The 27,553-nt window shown below is 44.9% G+C and overlaps 1 protein-coding gene across 2 annotated transcripts in view; it reads right to left on the bottom strand.

Annotated features, from left to right (window-relative positions):
* Positions 1 to 23,275, bottom strand: part of LOC147011142 (sodium/glucose cotransporter 1-like) — a 144,886-nt gene extending 121,611 nt beyond the window's left edge. The window contains exon 1 of one of the 2 annotated variants that reach the window (XR_015052450.1): positions 23,079 to 23,275. Coding sequence is in view for 1 of the 2 variants with exons in the window: in XM_085859830.1 (XP_085715956.1) it covers positions 23,079 to 23,204 (126 nt within the window). In the remaining variant the exon portion in view is untranslated. The remainder of the gene's footprint in view (positions 1 to 23,078) is intronic. The other variant, XM_085859830.1, reaches the window with a different exon arrangement.
* Between the last annotated feature and the right edge of the window lie 4,278 nt (positions 23,276 to 27,553).

Below are 27,553 nucleotides of genomic sequence, written 5' to 3' on the forward strand. Positions count from 1 at the left end.
CGTGTGGCCCTAAATGGAGTTCTTTCATCCCCTCTTCCTGTGCAGGCTGGAGTTCCTCAAGGTAGCGTTCTGGGCCCTGTTCTTTTTCTGGTTTTCATCAATGATCTCTCGGACTCTCTGGAAAATCCTCTATTTCTCTTTGCCGACGACTCCACCCTCTGCCGTACCATCTGTCATCCCTCAGACCGGCAAGCAGCAGCTTCTTCGCTCACTGCAGATCTGGATAAAATCACAAACTGGTCCAACACGTGGAACATGTCTTTCAATCCAGACAAATCTCACACTCTCACTATGTCTCTTCGAAAGGACCGTTTACAAAACCCCCCCATCCACTTTCTCAACAATCCTCTGGAAGAAGTCTTTTCTTTCAAGCTTCTGGGTCTCACTATCTGCCATGACCTTTCCTGGGAAAGTCACATTTCCAACCTTGCCTCAAAAGCCAGTCGCCGACTGGGAATCCTCCGTCGTGCAAAGTCCTTCCTCGGCCCTCTTGAGCTCCTGACCACTTACAAAGCTTTTGTCCGTAGCCTGATGGAGTACTGCTCTCCCCCTCTGGGCTGGTGCTCCTGTCTCCCACCTTTCTCGACTTCACGCTGTCGAAACCAGGGCTTTTAAGATCATTGGCATCTCCCGCAATGAAGCTGAGTCTTTGGGCCTCTCACTCAATCACCGCAGGTTGGTCGGTGGTCTTTCTGTCTTCTACCGACTCCTCTCCAGCCTTGCCCCCCCTGCCCTCTCTGCGATTTGTCCCAACCACATTTCCACAGGGCGCTCAAGGTCCGCCAACAACCCCCTTCTGGTAAAACTACCAAAATCACGAATCACTGCTCATCTTCACTCTTTCATTCCTCTTTTTTCCCGCCTTTGGAATAAACTTCCTCACTCTATTCTTTCCCATTCTTCCCTTCAGGCTTTCAAAACAGCTGTTCACCACCACCTCTTATCTTCCCCCATCCAAATCCTCGATCTTTTCTACGCCCGATAATCCACCCAAGCCCACTTCTTTCAATTCTCCTGCTTTCCTTCCTGAAAGTCCCTGTAATGTCCATCTTCCCCTCGCCATGTTCCCCGTCCCATCCCCATCCCTCTCCCTTCCACAGTTCACCTGTGTCTGTTCCCCAATGTTTTGTCCCTTCCACTCCCGCCCCTCTTGTCTCATGCCTCCTTGCTGTGAGTTGTGTGTTAGCTCTCATACGAGCCTCGACCAAGGTATACAAAAAAAAAAAAAAAAAAAAACACACCCTCTTGTTTTTTTGAGGCAATTTGAAGTTCAGGGAAATAGAGACATGAGTCTACCACTTCATCCACCCCAGTCCACCTGATGTTTAGTCTCTGAAAGGTTTGAATTACTGCTTTCAAGACATTTTCTACAATTCGAGCAGAACGAACGCCAATTTTTAAGGAAACTAATCTTGCAGGTAGCCAGGAGTTCAAGGATGGCTCCAACAGGTCTCGCACTGTTTATTCCAACACTGGTGAAACAAGGCATAAATGACCTGGAGGTTGAAATTCCAGAGAATAAAGGATTCTGAACTAATGGCTCATGTACAAACTTTTGGGCATCGTCTGATTCCTCTCAACGTTGCACTCTGAGGACTTGCCAAGCATTCAAAAGGCTCTGGTGAAAACTGGCGAGTTGAGACGTGTCAACGTGTTGCAGGTCGATGAGGAAAAGTTCACGGTTGTATTTCAGACCTTCTGGCTTTCTGCAGCCAGGCATTTGTGAGAGGTCGCCAAGGAACACACTCACTGCACAGTAAGCGCTTAATCATGGAAATCTGGAATGCCATTATCCGACTTGGGATATGCATCAGATTTTGACCAGCCACATTTCGGGGTCTGCAGACCACATCTGGGCCCAGCCAATGGTGGCCACCCCAGAAAAAAAGTCAGAACCATCTGAATGCCCATGACCAAGTATCTAGGAGGTTCAAGTGGGATAACTTTATGCCAAATAAATGGAACCACCAGGTTGCTTATGATTGACACCCGTGTCTTAAGCGAGAGAAGTTGGTACAATATTTTCCACATTGCCAGTTTCAATTTAATTTTTTCCAGGAAGTTCTCAAATTTTTTTTGTTCATACACTTCAATTCCTAGAAATTAGCCTAAATATTTAAACCCCTCACTACTCCATTGTATTCCTCCTGGTAAAACGGGCAGGGACGAGGAAGGTGATTGGGGCTGACCCAAAAAGCTGCACTTTTTTTCCAAATCACCCTTGCAGTAGAAGCAAGCTCAAACTGAGTAGTAAGGCAATGAGAGACCTCAGAAACATCTTTTTGATTTGAAATAGCAACACAAATATCATCAGCATAAGCTAAAACGACGACTTTGGAGTTTTGTGAAAGAGAGACTCCAAACACTGAGTTCCGGAGTAAAGCTAATAAAGGTTCAACAGATAGATTGTAGAGCATGCCTGATAGCGCACAGCCCTGACGGATGCCTTGCTGAAAGGGGGAAGGGTGACAAAGACTATAATTTACCTTCAGCAGACAAGATGCATTTTTGTGCAATAACTTAACATAAGAAATACCCCGGTTAAAATAGGTGTACCATATCCCTGTGTTGTAAGAGGCGACCAGGGTTGCATCAGGAAGGGCATCCGGCGTAAAACCTATGCCAAATCACTATGCGGATCATACGGATGATCCGCTGTGGCGACCCCTAAAGGGAGCAGCCGAAAGAAGAAGAAGAAGAACTTAACATAAGAAATACATTTTTCCCCGAACCCTGTTCTTAATACATCAAACAAAAAAAGAATGGTTAACACTGTCAAAAGCTTTTTCTTGATCTAAAAGTAATAAACCAAAACCAGGAGATGTAGTTCAACCAAGACTGATCAAATCTCTCACCCAAAAAAAATATCATACATGGAACGTTCTGGAACACAGTATGACTGATCAGTGCCAATCAAGAAAGAGATGACTTCCTTTAGACGGGTTGCAAGTGCTTTTGACAAGATTTTATAGTCTGTGTTGAGGAGTGACACAGGCCGCCAGTTTGCGGTCTCATGCAGGTTTCCTTTCTTTGGAAGGAGACACAAAACTGCCCTCCGGCAGCTCAGTGTCAATTCACCTTGAACAACACTCTCCTGAAAGATCTCAAGAAGAATAGGGCCGAGAATGTCCCATAAAGCCTTATAAAATTCAGCCGGAAGGCCATCAAGTGCAGGGGCTTTCCCATTTTTACTATCCTTAAGCGCAGCAGTGAGTTCTCCAAGAGAAATGCCAGGCTCAATAAATTGTTGTTGGTCTTCAGATAGAGAAGGGAGCAGTTCAAGCATTGCATTCCTGTTCTCCTCATTCACAGTTCTTATTACGAAGAATTCAGAAAAATAGTCCTGTAGTTCATGCTCAATATCACTGTGGGAGGTCAACAACTCACCACCAGAAGAGCACAAAGCATGGATTTGTTGAGAGGTCTTGACCATTTTTTCCAAATTGAAGAACCTTTTGTTTGGTGTGTCAAGTTGGATTTTTTCGTTCCACAGTCGGACGAATGTGCCGGCCACTTGCTCTTTCACCATTTCAGCCAGAAGGGTCCTTTTCTCCAACAACTACTGGACATTCCCGTGAGACAATCCAGCTTTCTGCTCACAGATAAGTATATCGTTTTTTAAAGCAGATATCACACCAAAAGCGTTGTATGTGCTGCAAGAGCAGTATTGTTGGCAAAAACATTTGATTTGGGATATTGTGCAGTCTCACCATTGTCTTAAGTTCAAGTTTGAACCCTTTTGCGACTCACATTTTTCCCATACCATTTTAAAAGCTTCTATAAAATGTATACTTTGTAAAAGTTTCACATTAAAAGTCCAATATGCACTTCCACAGACATGATGAGGAAAGCCACACACCATAACAATCATGTGATGGTTGGAAAAACCAGATGGCCTTTAATACGAATTCTTAACAAGATTTACCATTTTATGATTAATATAAAATCTGTCGAGGCGAGCCATCGTCAAAACATTTATTGAAGCACAAACCCATGTATACTGATGGCTATTATGGTTTTGTACCTGCCACACATCCACCAGTTTAACCCTTTTAACTAGCTGTGCCAAAGGCCTGCACTGGGTGGATGAGGCTCATGAGTGTTCCTATGAAGTTGTGGGTTGAGGGTGCAGTTGTAGTCACCCTCCCCCCCCCCCCCAGACACAACAACATGGTCAAGTCAATGGTGTTTACAAACTCTGCCAACTTATAGAGAAAGGCACCTCTTTCAGAGTTAGCACTAGGACAGTAAACATTAGTCATGCAAATCTTTAGGTTACTACTGACAAATTGCACAGACAGTAAGTAACCTTTACAGATTTCCTTACAAGTTATCTCCGAAGGCTGGAGTTGAGGATGCAACACTATTGCCACACCAACCTTGGCCTCAACAAGTGCACTTGAGAAAAAAAGACAACCTTTAAAGATCCTACACCACTCATCCGCAGAAGACTGATTTGCATGCATCTCCTGCAGCATTAACACATCAATTTTTTTCATTTTGAAAGAGCTGAAACACCTGGAGGTGACGCACACAAATGCGGCCTCCATTGATGTTCATTGTTCAGGGATGCGACTTTCATCTCCATTCTGTTAGTTATTCTTGAAGCTCTTTACCAGCCCGAGTAACACATTTCCTTAACCTTTGGAATTGGGGATCTGACATGTTAACCTGATAAGGTTCACGAATCATCCTCCCTGCAGTTTTAATGAAATCATGAAAATTCGGGAAGTAATCTTTGATCTTTACGTATCTTTTCCTGAATGTATCATCCAGGAATTTAATCACATTTTCTTGAGACACTAAGGTTGTGTCGTTTCCCCCTTCATCCTCTTGAGAGCTTAAAGCACTAAAATGTGGGGTAGAAGAGGTTTCATCTGAATCAAGTGCTTCATCTATGGCCTCTCCTATTACTTGTGGAACACTTACTTTTGGCTCAACAGAAAGTTCTGCTCTGTTTACGGACCCCTCCGAATTTGCCTTGTCCATGTCCTCCCCCTCTACAACCCTTACATCATCATCTGTGAGGGAGGGGTTGACATTTAACTCACAGGGATTTTCCCCTTTATCTATTTCTCCATCACTGTCAGACATAGCTGTTAACTCGTCTGAACAAGTTTGGCTAACAGGAGAAACACTTAAAACATCCTGAGATACTTCACTGTTCCCGCTCAGAATCGGCCAGTGGAACAAGCGAAGTTTCCACATCTGCACACCACTCCGGTACCACCAAGGGGTTTCCCATGTGGGACGTACCTTGGAGGTCACGTGATCCTGACACGATCTGAACCTTATTCTGCTCCTTAGCATCAAAGGCATCAACATTTGACCGTTTTTGGCCTTTTTCCTGGTATCCGTAACAGATACCTCCATATCGTCCACACTGTCCTGTACAGTGGATGGTAAAGGAGAGGAAGCAACCACTTTCACTTCCTCGTTTGGTGGGGGTGGATTAATTACGTCATGATTACACACCCTCTCTCCAACACCGGTCGGGGTGGACGAGTCCAATTCGTCGAACACCTCAGCCGGTGGGGCTAGACTCCCGATTCACCTTCTCCCCATTAGTTTGTGGTGAGGAAGAATCGTTCCTCACCGCACCCTCACTTTCTTGTGGTGTAACCGCATTGGGACAAACACTCTTCACGTGCCCGTGAGCTCCACACCCAAAACACGTCATAACCTCTGAGGAGGCAAACATTTTATATTCAAACCCGTCGATTTTTACACTGAGTACAACATTCAGTGTTTTTCCATTTTCAGGTAGTATCATATAAACCACTCTTTGAAAGGACATGACGTGTTTACATTTATCACTAACATGACGCATCGGCACCATTGAGATCCTCGACACAACCTTACCGAACTTGTTTAACTGGTTACACAAGTCCTGGTTCCTTATAAATGGTGGAATATTATTAATGTTAACTTTAACTGTTGGGGCCTGCAAAGCGAACACAGAGAGGTAAGTGTTCGGTTCGATTAACAGGCCATGCTCAACCACCATGGCGACCATGTGTTCCTCCGACACAAACACCACAAACTTCTTATTCATCTGAGAAGCAGCACGAATGTTATGTAAACCAACGAAGTTACCAATGGCGGAAAGTACATCGTTAAGTTCCACCTCACTCGGAGGGATACAAACTACACCATGTTTGCAAGTTAGTGACTCGAACATCTCAATGCGGAAACGTTCACCCGCCATTCTAACTCAGGAAAACGAGTTAGTAAACTTTACCGAGAGAAATAAAGCGTTTCACAAACACCAAGATATCAATCGATTAAAGTAGAGAATCAATAAAGAACACGGTCGCAGTGAGAGAGAAAAAACCTCCCCCAGCGGCCATGCCAGGCCTTCGGCTAAAGATTTTCTCGACACGAGACCGTGGGCTCTCTGTCTCTGTCTCTGTCTCTCTCTTCTCCAGACAGGAAGGAAAGAACATAGGGAAAGTTCACAAGTAGAAAACCGAACACATGGGAAACGAAAAATGGTGAATGTGGAAACACCAAACAGCACGGCAGAGGAGAGGTACTCACGACACGAAGCAAGGAGCAGCCATGACAGTACACACAATGAGAGAGAGGAGAGGGCGAGAGGAGAGGGTGAGAGGAGAGGGCGAGAGAGAGGGAGAGGGCGAGAGAGAGGGAGAGGGCGAGAGAGAGGGAGAGGGCGAGAGAGAGGGAGAGGGCGAGAGAGAGGGGGCGAGAGAGAGAGGGCGAGAGGGCGAGAGGGCGAGAGGGCGAGAGGGCGAGAGGGCGAGAGGGCGAGAGGGCGAGAGGGCGAGAGGGCGAGAGGGCGAGAGGGCGAGAGGGCGAGAGGGCGAGAGGGGGAGAGGGCGAGAGGGCGAGAGGGCGAGAGGGCGAGAGGGCGAGAGGGCGAGAGGGCGAGAGGGCGAGAGGGCGAGAGGGCGAGAGGGCGAGAGGGCGAGAGGGCGAGAGGGCGAGAGGGCGAGAGGGCGAGAGGGCGAGAGGGCGAGAGGGCGAGAGAGAGAGAGAGAGAGAGAGAGAGACAGAGAGAGAGAGAGAGAGAGAGAGAGAGAGAGAGAGAGAGAGAGAGAGAGAGAGAGATTTTTAGATTGATTGTCAATTAAGACAAAGCAATATAATTATTATGAGCGAGTACAAAGTGGTTAATGTATGAATCCAGAAGAATGAGATCAATCAATATGAATGATGACAACAGGGGATAAATTCTAATCCAACTATTAAACTTCCACCTAACATTGACTCAGATGATGTTGAAGTGGAAGAGATTTGTATCAACAACTATTTTGCAGAAACAGCGAAGGATGTCTCCGTTAGATTTAAGCACACTAAAGGCATATTTACCATGCTCGCGAGTGGAGGAGTATAAAGTGTATAAAGTCTTCCAGTAAGTCTCAATAAAGCTTCACCTTTCGGAATCCCATGAGAACTTGTATGTGAATTTAGTAATCTAATAAGGGATATTCTTAATTTCAAAGAAATAATTGTTCCAGTGTTGTTGTTCCAATAGGAAAAAAATATATATATCAACAGTTGTCCGTTGTTGCTCACAGGACAACTTATCCAGGATTGAAAGGAATGTGTTCACTCTGAACTGATCTCTGGCATTCAGCTCTGTTTGTCCTTCATGGCTAACGTCAAACCGTAGTTTCCTCCTCCTACATCAAGCTATAGCGGTATCATAATTCGCCCGTCCAGATAGCTCTTTAATCACATCTCTTTCAAACCAGTCAAAATAATTGAGATTTTTGTACAAGTTTGACAAGAGCTCCATAGAGTCCAACAACAGTCCAAGTTTCTATATAGACACTCTGTAGCCGTTTGCTGGTGTCATTAAATCTGTCCAAATTGAAGCTCCAAAATATGGTCATGATGGCAGTCTCAAGCCGCTCCAAGTCATGATGGCAGTCTCAAGCCGCTCTCCGCAATGCTGCATCCTCGCTTTGAGTCGCTGGCTTTGGGGAAATGCCCTCATTTATTGTATACACTGTTTGAATGATCTCCTTCCATCATTTTCTCAGTTGATCGTACCTCGAGGCCATCCCTGTCCCAATCAGTTTGGGACAGGGATGACCTAGAGGTACGCAGTAGGCATACTTGTCTGTACACATCGAATTCGAATCCCGGGTTCGAATCCCGACCCAGCTAAAAACTGTCATCCTGGTGTTTCACAGGCAGGGTGATTCATTAATGTGTGTGCATTCCATCGGACGGACATTACCCTGGCATCAAGTCTGTCCATACATTGGTTGGTGGACGTTAAAGATCCCACGGTGTCATTCACGAAGAATATGTGTGCTATCACCCACACCATGAAAAAAATTCAAACTCCTGTCTTAAACGTAGTCAAACGTCGAGCCTAGCCAGCCGGTTCGTGAAAACTTGGGCCAAAACTCCCCCCGGACAACCCCACAAGAATGTGAGAATAATAATAGCCGCTGAAGAAGACAAAGAATCGTTTTGGGACAAACTGAGACCTGTCTCATTTACTAATCATTTTGCAAAGGTAGCAGAAACCTTTTCAACTCAATGGTTCCTTCATGACATTAAAAGCAAAATCCCAATAAATCAGTTTGGTAATAGGGCAGGATATTCAACATCCACAGTCATCGTTAAGTTGCAATATATTTCTCCAAAGCCTTTGTTTTAATATTAAGTTGATTGATATGGGTGTATGCCTGGCAGCCTTAGTTCCTCAGATATGTGGTTTATTTGACCAAAGACTCCAATGTTTAAGATACAAAGGTATCTTGGCTGAAGATCAGATTCTTAACAAAGAGGTCTCTCAAGGTACCAACAACTTAGGTCCAGTTTGTTTCTTGGTTCAAATGAATGATGTCATGGTCCATGAAGATGAACAGAATAAAGATTCAATTTTAGTTTTGAAATATGGAGATGATGTCATATTGGATGAGAATTTCAGTGGCAAGGAACTGCATATGTTAATACAAACGATTCTGAATAACATCAATGTGTGGTTCAGGAAAGATAATATGAAATTTAATGCTGAAAAATGGCTCTTACACAAGTTTTTTTTGATGAAACAACTGCAAATGGTAAAATCACAGAATTGACTCATCAATCCACTGTGTTACAAATTGTTGATCACGTGGAAATCATACGTGTTACAATTTCATCTGTGACCAAAAGTGGAATTTTATACATTTGTACGATGAGTACACCCACTCCCGATGGGGGCGGCAGGAAGGATTGCGTTATTATCCTCTGTGGGGTATATAGATTACAGTCGATCTAAGCTCGGGTCCGTTAGTCTGTGCGGGATGTGATAAACATAAAATGCTTCAAGAACGTCAGGTATCTTCCCTTTCAGTTTTGAGTTAAACAGTGGTAGCGACTGTTTAAAAATGTAATCATATGTGTTTGTGGTTTATAATCGTTTTTCCCTCTGGTAGGGGTCACTCATGAAACGCCACGATAAGATATTTAGAGAAATTAACAAGGCGTTTGTCCAAGGAGCAAAACCCCTTTGGGTAGTGGGGGGAGGATATTAATAGTACAGAATTAATATTGTTTTGTAATAACACTAATATTATGCTGTTATCATGATTGTTGTTATTACTTTTGTTATTAGAAGGTCAGGTCAGGTATGGGAACATGCGCCAGAGCAGCGCGTCGCTGTGTCCACTTTCCGCCAGTACTCCAGGGGCCTCCGTCTGGCCATCCCCCAGGCAGATGCCTGGCCCATCCCCATCTCCTTGAGATGCCTATCAACCTGCTGCAACCACGAGGCACGTGGTCGGCCCATTGGCCTCCTCCACTCACGAGGCTCCCTCGCTGAGAGAATCTGGTGAGCAGGATTAGCGTCAGGAAAACGAGCCGCATGTCCATACAGCCACAACTGACGCTCACGGACTATGCAAGTAACAAATCTCATTTGAGTCTCTCTCAGCAACCGCTCGTTGGAAACAAAGTCCGACCAGCGATAGCCAAGGATTCTCCAAAGAGAACTGGTAACAAAGGAATTAAGTCTCCGTCTCAGATCCTTGGTCAGGATCAAACAAAGTAACAAACAAATCTCACATCCACAGAGCAAGACTGCAAGCACCAAGGACCTGAAGATTCGGACTTTCGTCCTCCCACACAGGTATCGGCAGCAACACACCCCATTATCCAGTGAATCCATGACTCCCCAGGCCCGACCCGGACGTCGATTGACCTCCGATTCACAGCCGGCAGAGACATGAATATCACTGCCAAGGTAAGTGAATCTCTCCACGACCTCAAAATCCTCACCACAAACAGGCACAGATAGGCAGCAGCATCCAAGATGTCATTGAAAGCCTGGATCTTACTTTCAACCCAGGAAACCCGTAATCCCAGTGGCTCCGACTCCTCATTCAGTACCTAGGCCCCCAAAAGGATATCGAAAGTCTCCGCAAAGATGACTGCATCATCTGCGAAATCAAGGTCAGAGATCTTGACATTCCCAAACGATGCACCGCAGCTTGATCTCTCTGAAATTCTCCCTAGAATCCAGTCCATACAAGTCCTGAAAAGTGTGGGGGCCAGTACACACCCCTGACGAACTCCAGTAACAACTGGAAATAAGTCAGAGATGGTACCACCACACTTCACAGCACTCTCAGTACCAGAGTAGAGTTCAGACATCAGATCGATCGTTTTGGTGGCACCCCACGAAGACCAAGAATCCTCCAGAGGACATCCTGATTCACTGAATCGAACGCTTTACAGAGATCAACATAGGCCGCAAGCAGCCCCTGCCGAAACTCTCGTCTGCGTTTGGTGAGGACCCGAAGAGCAAGGATACAGTCAATCGTTGACCTCTTTGGTGTAAAGCATGACTGCTCTGGATGCTGGTGCTCAAGCAGATGGTGGCAAACCCTATCAAGAATTATCCGAGCGAAGACCTTGCCCGGCACTGAGAGCAGCGTCACCCCTCGGTTGTTGTTGCAGTCTTGGCGATCACCCTTCCCTTTCCAGAGAGGGACAACAAGGCCCCTCTTCCAGTCAGTTGGGATGATGCCTGTGTTCCAAACAGAGTACAGAACTGCATGCAACGACACGAGTGCAGCATTTCCACCAGCCTTGAGAAGTTCAGCATGGATGCCACAGATCCCTGGAGCTTTACCCCATCTCAACCAGTTCACCGCAGCCTGTGTTTCCACAAGCGAAGGTGGACCACAGTTGATTGGAGGGGTCACCAACAGGGACTGTAACACTCCTGACGTCCAACTCAACAGCTGGGGGATCAGCCTGGTACAACCGCTCAAAGTAAGCGGCCCAGCGGGCCTTCACTTCAGACTCCTCCGTCAAGAGCCTACCACCCTCTGCTCTAACTGCAATACACCGAGGGATGGCCTTGGATGAACACAATGCGCGAATTCCCCTGTAAGCAGGACGAGAATCCCTTGACCACAGGTGATGCTCTACCCCCTCACAGATTCCTCGCACATAGGCCTCCTTGGCCACCCCTCGTGCAGATACAGTTTTACGCCTCAGCTCCCTGAACAGCTCAGCTCTGCCATTCAGCCTGGCCCTGAGACTCTGGTCAATGGTATCCAGTGTCCCTTGAGAGACAAAATTCTTCTTTGCCCTACGGTGAGTTCCAAGACATCCACCGGCAACATGAAGGACGGTGGTCTTGAAAGCACTCCACAACTCTTCAGGATCCCCCAAAGCACCCAAACTCCTCAAATCTCCACTCAGCCTGTTCGCAAACTCCTCAGCTACCCTCTCATCCTTGAGCTTGCCAAGATCCAGCCTAGACTGGGATGGTACCATTCTCCTGGATTTAAAGTGCAACTTCAGAATTGCTACAAGCTGGTGGTGAGTATTGAGGAACTGAGCACTCTGGTAGACCCTGCAGTTCTGGATCTTCCTCCAGCGACCATCAACGAGGACATAGTCAATCTCCTTTGCCACACAGCCAGCGTTGGAATACCAAGTCCAGCGATGTGCCTGTGGGCGCTGAAACCATGAACCAGCCACCCTAAGTCCATGACTTCTTGCAAAGTCAAGGAACTTAGTGCTATTCTGGTTCATAGTTCCTGACCCATGGGGACCAACACACGTCTCATAACCATCCCTATCAGTTCCAGTCGATGCATTGAAATCCCCCAAGACTAGAAGTGTATCTCGTCTGGGACACTGATCAACCACAGACTCGAGTGTGGCATAGAATGCATCCTTCACGGTGAGATCACTCGCCTCAGTCGGAGCATAAATAGAGACCAGGGAAATGACACCTAAGGAGTGACGAATCCTTATTCTCATTATACACTCGTTGACCGGTGTTACCTCAATTATCATTGGAGTCAGCTTATTGGAAACAGCAACAGCAACTCCTTGGGAATGGTAACCATCAGAGCGACCAGACCAATAGTGGGTGTAACCACCCACCATTATCTCACCGCAATCCAGTCTCCAAACCTCAGAGAGTGCTGCAATACCGATGCCCAAACGCTTGAGCACCGATGATAACAGAGACAGGTGATCATCCTCTCTTAGGGATAGGACATTCCAGGCACCCACCCGAAGGGACCGCCTCAGGTTAACCCAAGGCGACCGCCATCTGGTGGACGACACCTCAGCACCAATCCGACACTCTCCCGCAATCTGACCCGGGAATGTTACCCCGTGGTTTCCATCCTATCATCAAAGATTGGGGGTCCCGAAGGCTTTTCCCCAATCCCATCATCCGTTGAGCTGCCCTGCGAAGGGAAGCTGCACAGGAGGTACTCCCACAGAGTGGGTTTTCATATTTCTTTGCGTTTTTGTGTTTTGCGGAATGAAGTGTTTTAAGGTGGCCGGAGTGCAAATCCTACCACCAACCTCCTAATAAGAAGTAACCCAACTGCAGGAGGACGTCCGCAGACACAGTTGGGCACTAGATATGGATGGCCATTGGCTCACAATGAGCTCCTCCACCCTTTGAAGCCACCTTGGAAAAACGCCACACCAAACTATTTATACACCTTCATAGGGATTTTGCCCAAGGCGGAAAACTCATTTGGGGAAGGAGGCAAATTAAGTCGCTAAAACCTCTGTCATGTGATCCCTAGTTCTCCTGCCAAGTTTGGTTGAGATTGGAGAAGTAATGACTGAATGTATCGTGGTCAGACAGACAGACAGATACCAAATTGAGTATTTTAGTACGATTACTCGGAGAAGCCCATTGTAAAAAAAAAAAATACCACGGAATACCATGTGCCAAGGAAGGACATTGTATGATGGAGGAGGCCCAATCGGCAACTGGATTTGGTGGCCAACATTTTTTTAAATGAATGGTTTAGGCTCATGGAAGAGCTAAGACACAGAACGAACCAGGCCACAACATAACAAAGGGAACAGCAGGAGAAAAGTGAAATGCCAATTGGTGGAGAGAGAAGGTAGAAGGAGACAGACAAACAAGGGATGCAGGTAACGATGAGGGTGAGGGGAGAATGCATGGCGTGGACAAAATGGATACATAGGCAAAATTTTGATAGGGTGGGGTGGTTTAACGGGTGTAGAAAAGGGCATGGCTTTGGATGGGGGATGATCTGAGATGGTGCTGATAAGCTGTCTTGAAGACCGGGGGAGAAGAATGAGATTTGATATCTGGTTTGCCCAACAAAGATCATGGTTTATAGACCCAGGAGTTTGAAGGAATGAACTTCCACAAGAGGATTGTGAAGAAGATAGTTGGGAGGGTTTGCCAAACAGTACTTTCAGAGAGAGAGAGAGAGAGCAAGAGAGCAAGAGCCTGAGATTTGTCTGGATTAAAAGACATATTCCATGTGTTTAACCAGCTTGTGATTTTTATCAAGGTCTGAAGAGAGGGAAGCGGCTGGAGCTTACGTGTCTGAAGGATGAGGGATGTCATGGCAGAGGGTGGAGTCATCAGCAAATAGACAAAGGGGATTTTCCAGTCAGAAAGATCGTTGATGAAGATGAGGAATCAGACTGGACCAAGAACACTGTCTTGGAGCACTCCATTCTTGACAGGGAGAGGAGATGAAAGGATTCCGTTAAGAGCCACTTGCTGGCTACGAGAGTAGAGGAAGTAAGGAAGCCATTTGTGGAGTTGGCTATGGATACCATAAGCAGAGAGTATGGAGAGCAAGGCGGGATGCCAGACGATATCGAAGGCTCAATACATGTCCAGCGAGACGGCCCTGATCTCATGTCTGAAATTGAGAACCTCCGTCCATTGTTGGGAGAGTCAAAGCAGCATGTCCAAGGAAGAGTGACCAGGTCTGAATCCAAATTGGTGAGATGAGGCTGTTGGAGAAAAGGAATGATTTTATGCAACTGAGGTGATGGATTCCTTGACCTTGCTGATGATTGGAAGTAAGCTGATGATAGGTCTGTAATTAAGGGGATCGGTTTTTGCACCTTGCTATGTCGTGCAGTGATGGTGGATTTTCCAGCAGATGGAAAATGAGCTCGGGCAAATGACAGGGTGAAAAGGGCAGAGAGAGGATGTGCAAGAGCAGCAGAGCAGGTTTTTGTGACACGTGCTCTGATGCTGTCCGGTGCAGTTGCAAAATAAGTCGAGCATTGAAAGAAACCTCTCCACCTTCTCAGGTGCAAAAGATACAGAATCCAGGAGCAGGTAGGTGCGTCTGGATGGGGAGAGTACAGAGAGCAAAATATTTCTTTCTGACTGATTCAATGAGCCATGACGATTTTGGTATTTTATTTATTAAATTACTTTTTGTATATCGTGCCCCAATACACATTTATACGAATTTTTAATTTTCTTTGAATTATTCTACTGCGGTAGTGTTTAAGGGTTGTCCGAGTTAGTACAGTGTAAAAACATGCAATGTGAAATTGTCAATCATTTTGTCAACTTTGAGAAAACATTCAATAATCAATTTTTTGCTTGTAAAATTGGACTCGATTTAGCTTTTTGTTACATACCATGTATGATTTGGCAGTTATTACGCCGCCGACGCAAAGTGAAAAGCGGGGTTTAAGCAGTTGGTTCAGGTTGGTCCGTATTATCAGTTTAGGATCGAGGAACAACTTATGTAAATTGAAAGTTACATTCGATCATGAATCGGAACATGAATAAGAAGACAAGTTTGCCGTTTAATATACTTTGGTTCTGAATTCATCCCGATCGCACATGCGTAGAGAGGGGTGAGATAATATTTTTACTCTGTCTGCCTGCTTGGCAGTCAAACAAAATTGAAAATCATTCCAAACAGGAAACTTCCATCTTGTATACCCCGTGTTCCTCACCCTATCCCTCTCCCTTCCACAGATCTCCTAATGTCTCCGTTCCCCACTGTTTTGTCCTACCCTCTCTCACACCCATCTTGTCTCATGCCCCCCTTGCTGTGTGCATTGTGTGTTAACTCTCATACAAGCCTAGTCAATGCATACAAAAAAAAAACAAAGAATTACTGTTTTTAAGGACGTTATAAAGGACACAAACAACATGCACAAATAACTAATGCAACATTAGATAGGGTAATGTAATAATAGACACTCCAGAAAATTCTGGAAATAATTTATTTATACACCTCTTACAATCTTTGCTTTTTTAAATTTAATTATATACTTGAACACTATCGTACGTACACAAATTGTCAATCATAATACTTCCAAGAACCTCCAGTTTTGTAGTACCTCAATTTAAATAAAGGTTCAATGGGGTGGTGTACAAGAGTGGTGTTTGGGACTACTTCTGGATGACTTCAATAGCACGAAGCTTTCAGATTTTTAAAATGATCTTTAAAATCTTCTTCTTATTTTATATTGAAGTTAAATTTAAGTAAAACTGCGTAGGGTATCGTGTTCTATGAACTCTATAGTCTATTTATGTGTTTGAGGTTGTTTTATTTTGATTGATTAATAATTAGCATGTACTTCTTCTTCTTCTTCCTAAACCTGTATCACAAGCACAATCCCTCATTAAACTGGGACTAAAGGGACTGAGTCTTTGGTGTGGAAGTTCACACTGATCAAGGGAGAATGAACAGCTGATCCTTCATAGAGCTAGAAAGGCAGCGTATGCAGATACTCTGATTGAAGAGATCTTCTTCTTTTTGTGTATGGCAGCTTGGCTGCCAGGTAGCTATCATTTTGTGGCGTAACTACGCTGCTGATGCTATGCCCTGTACCAGTATACTGGTACTCATTTCGCCGACCTCGGAAGGATGTTGAGAATGGAAGATATGCATGAGAGAGTCAGCCAGCAGTACATGCGGGTGCTACACTGGTTGGAGTTCGAACTTGAGAGATGCGGTTGCTGGTGTTGCAGTTGAATTGGAACTGCAACACCAGGCGATTGGAAAACAAAACAGTTGAGTTGGTTTGTAGGCAGTGCTAATTGGTGAGTGGGAGTATGCATGTAAGGGTCACTGGAGTGCTGGAATGTGCAGACATTCACGAAATACTGAGTTGGTATATTATTCTCTTCCAGGCCGTGCTTGCTCATGACTAACCACATGCTTTCATGTGTGCTTGTTCATGCGTGACCAGGATTTCAGACGAGTGGCATGTGCCACGTGAACTGCTCAATGAGAGGCCACAACACTCAAATCCTTATCTTCCCATTCATTTTATTCACCCCCCACTTTCTGTCCATTTGATTCCATTCGCCCAATCAAAAATCTTCCACATGAAAATAAGGCTTGCATCACCAGAGATTAAATCCATCCATCCATTGGGACCATACTCTGTGCAGAGCGTTGGTGCTGCCTAAGCAGTCTCCTCGGCCATTGGGCACAATCCTGGATGGGTCACCACTCCGACACAAGATACCAGTGAACTGGCACTCATTTTGCTGACCTCGGAAGGATGACAGGCAGAGTCAACCCCACCTCGTATTAATTCAACAGCCGATTGGGGTTTGAACTCAGGATCCTAGGATCCCAAGCCCACCACCCTAATCATGAAGCCAACACCAGGCTTAAGAGATATAATGTAGTCAAGGTTTTGTGTTCATCGACAATTTGTATCATAATTCGGCGATAGGGCGATTGGAATTGTGCTCTTGATTTGGTGAATGGGGGTGATACAAGTTGGTGAGTTGGGGGTGATACAAGTTGGTGAGTTGGGGGTGATACAAGTTGGTGAGTTGGGGGTGATACAAGTTGGTGAGTTGGGGGTGATACAAGTTGGTGAGTTGGGGGTGATACAAGTTGTTAAGTTGGGTGTGATACAAGTTGGTGAGTTGGGGGTGATACAAGTTGGTGAGTTGGGGGTGATACAAGTTGGTGAGTTGGGGGTGATACAAGTTGGTGAGTTGGGGGTGATACAAGTTGGTGAGTTGGGGTGATACAAGTTGGTGAGTGGGGGTGATACAAGTTGGTGAGTGGGGGTGATACAAGTTGGTGAGTGGGGGTGATACAAGTTGGTGAGTGGGGGTGATACAAGTTGGTGAGTGGGGGTGATACAAGTTGGTGAGTGGGGGTGATACAAGTTAATGATTGAGGGGTGATACAAGTTGGCGGTGATACAAGTGGGCGAGTGGGGGTGATACAACTTGTTCTCGTGATTAGCCCATCTACCCATGCAGCGGGAGAAGGGGCTTTACAATCGTGTGTAAAGTGCATGTGTGTGTGAGTGCATGTGTGTGTGAGTGTGTTCAAAGCATGCGTTTTTACTATTTGAGCTTGTGTCATCAATTTATCAACAAACCTTTATTATTGGAATATGCAGAACACCAATTCATAAAATTTACATTTTACTTTAGCTGTTGTTTTTGTCAAGTGTAGTTGAATAAAAGTCTGGAGACGGCGATGGTTCACGAGCAATGCACACGGTTCGCCTTTTTTATTTTTTGACCTTCAAGGGGACGCCACGGGCAAACTGATGAGAATCGGGAAAGACGTAAATGATGAAAGTTGTCGTACTCGAAGAGCACTACTTGCAACTTTCATTCGAAACAGTTGAAAACCCGAGGAGCTCGATGCCCAATTTATTGATTTTTTTGACATTTTCTAAGTTCGTGACCTTGACCTTGGGACGAAAATGAAAAAAATCGAGCTCCGTGGGGATATGCAGGTGCCATTGGGCTAACCAAATACCAAAACCCCTGCCAGATTCGACAAACCCCCTAGGAGAAGATGCAACTGGAAATCGGCTACCCCCTAAAAACACGTTTTTGGGGCGTGGCACCACCCATAATGGGCGCAGCAAGCCCATTCTCCGGAAAACACAACTAGATCATGATACAAACCTCGCACCCAAATTTTATCAAGATCGGATCAAAACCCACGGAGCGATGCTCGGGACAGACAGATAGACAGACACACACCCATAACGAATATAGTGGTCACTTAATGACTCGTGAACCAATAAAGCAGACAGAGACAGGCTTTGCATTTTGAGATGCTTTCTAGTTACCCTCGCCGAAGGAGAGGGTATTGCATTTGAGTCAGTTTGTTTGTCTATTTGTTACTTGGCGAAAATCTTTTTTGCCAAGTGTGTTGGTCTGTAGCGTTTGTCTGTTGGGTAGTCGATCCAGTCGAAAAAAAAGATTGAGATTTGTTCTCCCCTTATTATCAGTATTTCCGTCGATATGTTGGGTAGTCGATCGTCGAAAAAAAAAATATAAATTTTTTTTTTGAGATTTGTGCTAGCCTTATCCGTATTTAAAATGGCGATTTCAGTTAATACAATGGCGATTTCAATGAAACTTGGTTGGTAGGTTCATACCATGACCGAGTTGTGTGCAAATGAGAACCGTTGCTATGGACACCACCGTTGCCTAACAACGGGACTTTGAAATTTTTCGAAAAATCATAAAGAATTTATTTTTTCGAAAATCAAAAATCGGCCCATGAGCGACTGTGGGCAGTACATTCAGCCATATTGTCAAAAAATTTCCAGCCGGATCCTATGAAAACTGTCGAAGATAGACTTTGAATGAACCCTGGTCGAAAACAATAAAAAAACGAAGTTCGTTATATCTCAGACTATAAGTCAGATATACATGAAACTGGTATGGTAGGTTCATGGTATGTCCTAGTTATGTGTGAGAAAGAACCGTTGCTATGGACCCCTCTGTTGCCTAGCAACGGCCGAAAAACCTCTAAATGTGGGGGTATTTTCACAAAAAAACAATCTGCAGCATTAACCCTTGAAGCTAGAATCATGAATATTCTTGTGCTTAATCCTCAGGTCATTCCCCATCGAACAGGCGCATCGCCTCAGGTTATATTGGGTAGTCGACTACCCATGTCCGCCTACCGGCTTGTCTGTTGGGTCGTCGATCTCGTCAAAAAAAAAAAATTCCCCCCAATTTTTTTTTTTGACATTTGTTCCACCCTTATTATCAGTATTTAAAATGGCGATTTCAGTTAATACAATGGCGATTTCGATGAAACTTGGTTGGTAGGTTCATACCATGACCTACTTGTGTGCAAATAAGAACCGTTGCTATGGACAACACCGTTGCCGAGCAATGGGACTTTGAAATTTTTGAAAAACCATAAAAAAATTATTTTTTCGAAAATCAAAAATTGGGCCACGTGCGACTGTGGGCAGTACATTCAGCCATATTGTCAAAAATTTCCAGCCGGATCCTATGAAAACTGTCGGAGAAGATAGACTTTGAATGAACCCTGGTCGAAAACAATAATAAAACAAAGTTCGTTATATCTCAGAGACGATGAGTCAGATATACATGAAACTGGTATGGTAGGTTCATGGTATGTCCTAGTTATGTGTGAGAAAGAACCATTGCTATGGACCCCTCTGTTGCCTAGCAACGGCCGAAAAACCTCTAAATGTGGGGGTATTTTAATGAAAAAACAATCTGCAGCATTAACCCTTGAAGCTAGAATCATTAATTTTCTTGTGCTTAATCCTCAGGTCATTCCCCATCGAATGGGCCCATCACATCAGGTTCTATTGGGTAGGCGACTACCCATGTCCGCCTACCGGCTTGTCTGTCTGTCACACGATTTTTGACCACAGTTTTCAAGCAATCGTTTTGAATTTTTTTGTGTTTCGGTGACTGGCCAAGGACGGCAACGCTAAATGATGGTGAAGATTTGAATCCGGATCCGGATCTGACAATTGTTTAAGTGATTCTTCACCATTCAGAGAAAGGGCCAAAAACGATATATTAGCACAATATCTCAAAACGTTCTGGATTGATTCACACGAAACTTGGTGGACAGGTTGGGTGTGCCATTTGGAAGAATTGATTCAATTTTGTTGAAGATCCGAAGCCAGATCTGGATACAAGAATTATATAATTTTTAACTGATTCTTCACCATTGAGAGATGGGGCTGAAAACGAAAACTTTTGACGAGAAGTTTGACTTCTCTTCACTCCTGAACCACTGTATGGAAAGAGTTGAAAACTGTTGGTCGTACTCGTGGGGTGCACGGGTTGGTTGTAGGTGGTAAAATAACTGTCTCGAGGGTTGAGGGTGGACAGATAACACCAATTTTCTCTAGTATATATATATATATATATATATATATATATATATATATATATATATATATATATATATATATATATATATATATATATATATATATATATACATATATATATATATACATATATATATATATATATATACATATATATATATATATACATATATACATATACACATATATATATATATACATATATATATATATATACATACACATACATACATATACATATATATATACATATACATATACATATATATATATATATATATACATATATACATATATACATATATACATATATATATACATATATACATACATATATACATACATATATCTTCTTCTTCTTTCGGCTGCTCCCCTTTGGGGTCACCACAGCGGATCATCTGTATGATCCGCATAGTGAGTTTGCACATGTTTTACGCCAGATGCCCTTCCTGACGCAACCCTGGTCACCTATTACGACACAGGGATATGGTACACCTATTTTAACCAGGGTATACACCGGCCCAGTACACTGGTACTCATTTCGCCGACCTAGGAAGGATGACAGGCTGAGTCAACCCCCTGGTGTATTAATTCAGTGGCCCAACGGGGCTTGAACTCAGGACCTTTTGGATCCCAAGCCGCTGCGCCAACACCAGACTATATATTGTGACGTCCACGGGACTTGAACAGTCCCGCCAACGTAGAATGAGCCGAAACGATGGAGGCAGTTTATTTATTTATAACCCAAAGATGGCGGTTCTAATCGCTTTACCGCAAACGGGACGAGGAAGGTGGCACGAGTCGCTTTTCACTGAGTTGATAACGTTTATTCCTCTAACCAGAAATAACAAGACTCGGCAAGAAGAGGGATCCGGGGCGATTCGACGGGATGGTGTGGGATTGGGCGTGGGGAAAACACAGACAATTCCAATGAATATACAAATCTCAAACCCTCTAAGGCGCCAGGTACGTACACACACACACACACACACACACACACACACACACACACACACACACACACACACACACACACACACACACACACATACACACACACACACACACACACACACACACACACACACACACACACACACACACACACACACACACACACACACACACACACACACACACACACACACACACACACACACACACACACACACACACACACACACACACACACAAAACGTAGCTATTCCTGGTGGTCAGGCTGGACCGTGGTGTGGACGCAACAGTCCCTGGATTGGCGTCGGACGAGCTGGCCTTGCTCTCGTCAGGGGGGCAGGAGAAACCGTGGTGCTGTCGACCTCCTGGTCTTGGCCCAAGTCCGCTCACAGCCGCCAGGGAACCAGTTCTGGCGCCAAATTGCGAGCAGGAGAGGGAGGCAGGTCCGCCCGCCGTTCGACCCCGTACTCCGAGCCAGCAGAACCCCAGAGCCAACCAAGGTGAGGCACGAGGCTCAGCAAGGCTACAAGACACGATCAAAACCAGGGCCGAATCAGCGCAACAACACAGCACGCTCCCAGCACAACAGCCTCCGCCAAAACAGTCTTTCTGTCCCGATCTTCTTCCTCTTCCTCTTCCTTTTCGACCCCGAACAGAACCTTTTTATCCTCCCGTCCTCGTCACTTCCAATCGAGCCGTTTTATTGGCCCACCGCCGTCGCCTTCCGCCAATCGTGATCACAGGGCGGAGCCATCCGCAGCACTGTCCTGTGACGTCACGGCAAGCCTCCAGAGAATACGAAAAGGGGTTTACGCAGACACACTTACCCTATCCCGTATCCCTATCTAATTACGTGACAATTATCATTTCCCCCTTGAAGAAATGGACATTTACTAGACAACTTATCACCACTGAATTGCTACTTATTACATCGAGATCCTGGTACACTCGAACAGCATGGCATACCTAATTAAACATCCTAATTACCCTTTGAATGCATACCCCCCCTCAAACGTAACAATATATATATATATATATATATATATATATATATATATATATATATATATGTATCCCACATGCAGGGTGATTCTTTCAGCTGCTCCCGTTAGGGGTCGCCACAGCGGATCATCCGTATGATCCGCATAGTGATTTGGCACATGTTTTACGCCGGATGCCCTTCCCGACGCAACCCTGGTCGCCTCTTACGACACAGGGATAAGGTACACCTATTTTAACCGGGGTATACACCGGCCCAGTATACTGGCACTCATTTCGCCGACCTCGGAAGGATGACAGGCTGAGTCAGATCCGGAAGGATGACAGGCAGTACTATGCCATATATATATATATATATATATATATATATATATATATATATATATATATATATATATATATATATATATATATATATATATATATATATGGCATAGTACTGCTCCTGGTGGGACGGGATTTTACAACTCATACTAAAATGGGACAGATTCTGCACCAGTGACTTAATATAAAAAGGTGTGATCATCTCAAAACATGTTACATACACCTGCAGCGTTGTTGTAAATATATATTGGAAATGAGAAAACACTAGAAAATTTATTACCGAGCAAAATAAATAAATAAAATTACTATACATATGATGAGAAACCAAAAGAGAGTAACAAAATGAAAAAAAACAATCCTTTGTTCAACAGTGACATCTGAGAAATGATTAACAAAACCTGGAGAGGAAAAAAAAAAATGGAGAAAAAGAAAACACTTACCCATAATCCGATGAGCAGCACCAACACGAAATAGCAAACAATCACAGCGATATCTGCAGGGTTGCCAAGGTGGTTTGTGGTGGTCTGTGGAGTTGTGGTTGGGGGATATTCGCTTGGTGAGCTCATGGTGGACAATCAACTTTCGCTTCGTGAACAGAGCAGAGAATAAACCAGCCTGGCAGGATTAATTCCAACCCAGGTAAAAATACATGAGGGTGGGGTTAACGTTAGGATTGGTGGTTCAAAGGTATGCTGTGTTCGCATGCCATTCTCAAAAGATCACATAAAATTAAAAAAAAAAAACCTAAAAGAACAGCAAACGGTGTGCAGATTGTTGACATCTATTTGACAATTTATTAATCATCTCATTGGCCAGTGTAAACCTCCCTATTTTCCTCATTAGGACTGGCAAGATGGCCAAGAGGTATGCATATTCGCCTCTAAGCTGTCTAGCATGGGTTCAAATCCCGACCCAGCTATAAACTGCCATCCCAGTGTCCCACATGCAGGGTGATTCATCAATGTGTGTGCCATCCTTCGGATGAACGTTAATTTTGGCGTCCTGTCTACTTGCATTCGTTGATCGACGTTAAAGATCCCAGATCATTAAAGATGGTACATAGATCTGAAAAATCGTTCGAGATCCTGAGCAAAGAGGAGGTGAACCATCGCTGGCACCAGGGGCAAATTCTAAATTCCTGCCCAAAGTACTGCTTGGATGGCAGTGGCAAAACACACAGGATAACCCTTGCCAACAAAACTTCTTTGGCAGCACTGATGCTCTATAAGAGAGTATGGTTCATCAGAATCAGAATTTTCTTCATTGCTAGAAAGAAGTGGATGCTTTCAACAGTGTACAACAGTGGAATGTAATTACAATCGTAAATATTGGAAACAAAAGCTCTGATAAACGAATACATAACGTCAACATTTAAGTGTCATTTTATGATGCTCATGGACACCACATCGCCTCCAACACTGGATGACTTCTTTGGGCACACTCGGGTCTGTTTCAAAGACCAAGATGTATTATATATACATACATACACATACAATATATATGAATATATACAGTATGTACAGTATATCTGTGCAGTGTCTGTGTTGTCACTGAACTACTCCCTCAAACTTTTATGAAATCGTACCAAACCTCCGAGCTGCACATACCTCTCCTGTGTGTAATATTGTTGCGGATTCGGCGGTGGCGGGATTTGCACCCGACTCTTGACCCCAGTGTTAAGGATTCGGACGTAACTTAACAGCACCGCTGTCTCCGGGGTTATAACGCCGGCTGGTTCGGCACAATTCTCGGGTTACGCGCCTCAGATCACGATACCAAAATACACCTGTGCCTTGCCAGCTGGGGGAATAGCCCCCGGTTACAGACTGGTTTTGCCAGAGACCGAGCGGAGTCTACCAGTCAGTAACCATTTTGGTTTTATATCCAAATCGAGCGGATCGTTCCTCGGTGCGGCACGAATAATTCAAGGTGGCAAATCTCGTATAACTCAGCCATATTTATTGGGGACACATCGGGGAACACAACACAAGCAAAGCATTCACGACAATGTTATAATTAATCTATAACCCGTTCTTAACGAGGGAGCTACGGATTATGGGTTTCGAAGGGGACCCTAGCGAGATAAACCTTAGACAACATGCAGACAAGACACAGAGTACTTGGTGATGTTTCATGGACGAGAGGAAAAGTTTCAAAGGCACAAATGCAGCTCGTGACAAGCCAATGTCAACGGATTTGAGCACCCGGCTTGAACACGCCGCATGGCAAAATGGCGGCGTCATCCTCCTTTAGTCGCACCACCCGTGCACGCAGCCTCAGCGCGTTCAGCCGCCGTAAGGTCGACGGCACAAGAGCGAAGGATCCGCGGTGTGCTCCAGCTGGCTTTTCACAAGGTCCAGTATACAAGTCTGGGCCTGGCCTGTTCACCAGGTGAGGCAAAGTCGGGGTGTTGGGCTCCGCAGGCGGATCGATGGGACCACAAGACGTGTCGTGAGTAGGGACAGTCAGAGGATCCGTCACTGGACTCCGGATGAACCTGTCGATGTCCTCCTCATAAAAGTCGATCGCCGACTCCCACGAGTCGTTTCTCCTGCCTCTTTCACGAAGCAGATCACAGACAGACACAACCGTCCCTGACACAGCAGATCGCACCACCTCGGCACTCTCAGTCCCACCTCCGCCTTTTTGGCACTCGCTTCTCTAGGCCACACCCTCTCAGAGCAATGGGCGGGGCCTATTGTCCGGAGAGGGGAAGGAAGAGGAAGAACCTCTCGATACACCACCACTGCATGAACAATGAACAGCCCGCAACAGCTCCCAACACATGTAGCGTCCAATTACCGAACAACCTGGCTAAACATGCATTTAATGGGATATCTGGGCTAATCCTATATTTAATAACACACTAAGGGCCATTTCCGCAACAATATGTCCAAAGGGTATTATTTTTGAAAAAAAATTTTTCCTTCTACTCCAATTGCTTATGAAAATGTATTGTATTGTTACGAATTTGGAAACCATGCGCACTCAACATTCAGGTCCCAAAGTTAGTTATGCGGGTAAGTACGTGTGAGACAGGTCCCTTCCTTTTGTCGAGTGGGAGAGTCGAATATGTGCATTGTGATGTTTTTTTTTTATAGTTAGGTTATTACATCTCACCACCTGCCCATCACGCTCCATTACCACCATTGGCTGCTAGTACCTTGACTTGCCGAGAGTGGGGCCTCGCGGACCCAGTCCTCGGCTTCCACAAACGTTCCATACGCAATGGTGGCTTCACCACCATCCACCTTCCTCAAACACGCGTGGAGGGGAGGGCGGCTTTCTCCGGGCATGGCCGAAACCATACCCAGGAAGGCTGTGCCCGTAGGATCCTGGCCAATTAGAGGCAAACAGCGAGATGTGCTGACCAAGGCCCCTCCCCACTGAGGGAGGTCCATAAATTCCAGAGACTCTCTGAGGCATTGTTGGTGGGTTGCACGAGAGTTCTGAGGGGTTCTTAAGGGTTTTTGCTGTTATGAAGGGGTGGTTACGAGGGGCGATTACGAAGAGTGGTCACAGGAGGTCTACGTTGCTGTATAATGGGGTTTTTGTTGTCACGAGGGTTGAGCAGAGGGCCATCGAGGCAGCGAACGTGTCTCTGCTGGCCCTCTACAAGGAAAGACAGAGCGACCCTGACCCCCCCTACGTGGACCCCGATTATTCACCACTCGAACTCTGCCACGAGCCTCGAGTCCCCCACATGCGACAGGGGATCGGACCAACGACCTTTGTCAGGTGCCGCATCGCAGAGTACTCCCTTTCCTCCGACGACCAGGTACAAGCCGAACTCTGACCCCCAGCTCGTCTCACTCATCGGCTGGAGGGTCGAATAAAGAACCTTGGGTTTTCTTTTCATTTGTGTGTGTCTGAGTGTGTTGGGCCTGTCTTGTAAGTAGAACTGCATAAGTGTTTTTGCCCATTATAAATACTTGCATTGAATATTCGCTTTAAGTCTCTCTTCTCTTGTCTTTTATTTACTGTAAATAAATTATTAGAAATGTTCCCAGCTCATTTCCATCCTTTCTTTATTTGGTCCAGCATGGTCCGGATCTGAGTATAAGCGGGGTTTCATCCCCGGTAATTGGTACATCGTAGCCGGAACGTCCTGGGCAGGCCCGCTCGACTGCATCCGAGCCGAAGTTGATAGGTGGAAGTTGATACTCTACCATAGCTGGTAAAGTGATCCTGTTCGGCCAGACGTTCCGAGGGCATGAATCCCCGGTAGCCAAGACTGCATGGTTACTTAGGTATATTGGATCTGGACAGTTAACCCAACGCCACGCGGTCAAGATATTGGCGTTTCACGGTCGATTACTCGACCCGCCGGCTTTGGAGTTATCCGGAGCGACGGCCTATAGATTCCGGGGAGTCTGGTAGCAGAGGGCGTAAACTTCCCCACCTAGCGGTCGTTCTCGCCACTGACCCCGGCCCACAAAAGTATTATCACGAATATTATAAATAAATGTTTGAATTCTTCTTGGTGTAAATCATGACAACAAGACAACTCTCATACTATACTTATTCTCAATTAAAACAAGCCTGTCTCAATAGTGACATGTTATGAGGTGTTTTCAATTGCATGGGGTTGAGGTATTTTAATAACATGGCAGTTATATTGCAGTAAGGTGTTTTTAATAATGTGGCAAATCCATGGTGGTGAGTATATATATATATATATATATATATATATATATATATATATATATATATATATATATATATATATATATATATATATATATATATATATATATATATATATATATATATATATGAAATGAGGACGAGAGAAGAACCTTCAGAGTTTAGGCTTTATTCCATTTGATTGAAGCCGCTTCTACGGGCACACCAGGAAATACAGACGCAGCAAGGAGTACATAAGCAGTAAGGTACACACGCGCAACTAATCACC

The sequence above is a fragment of the Eptatretus burgeri genome, chromosome 16, assembly GCF_056783735.1.
Source record: "Eptatretus burgeri isolate ZD-2024b chromosome 16, Ebu_testis_v1, whole genome shotgun sequence".
In the NCBI taxonomy this organism is placed as follows: Eukaryota; Metazoa; Chordata; class Myxini; order Myxiniformes; family Myxinidae; genus Eptatretus; species Eptatretus burgeri.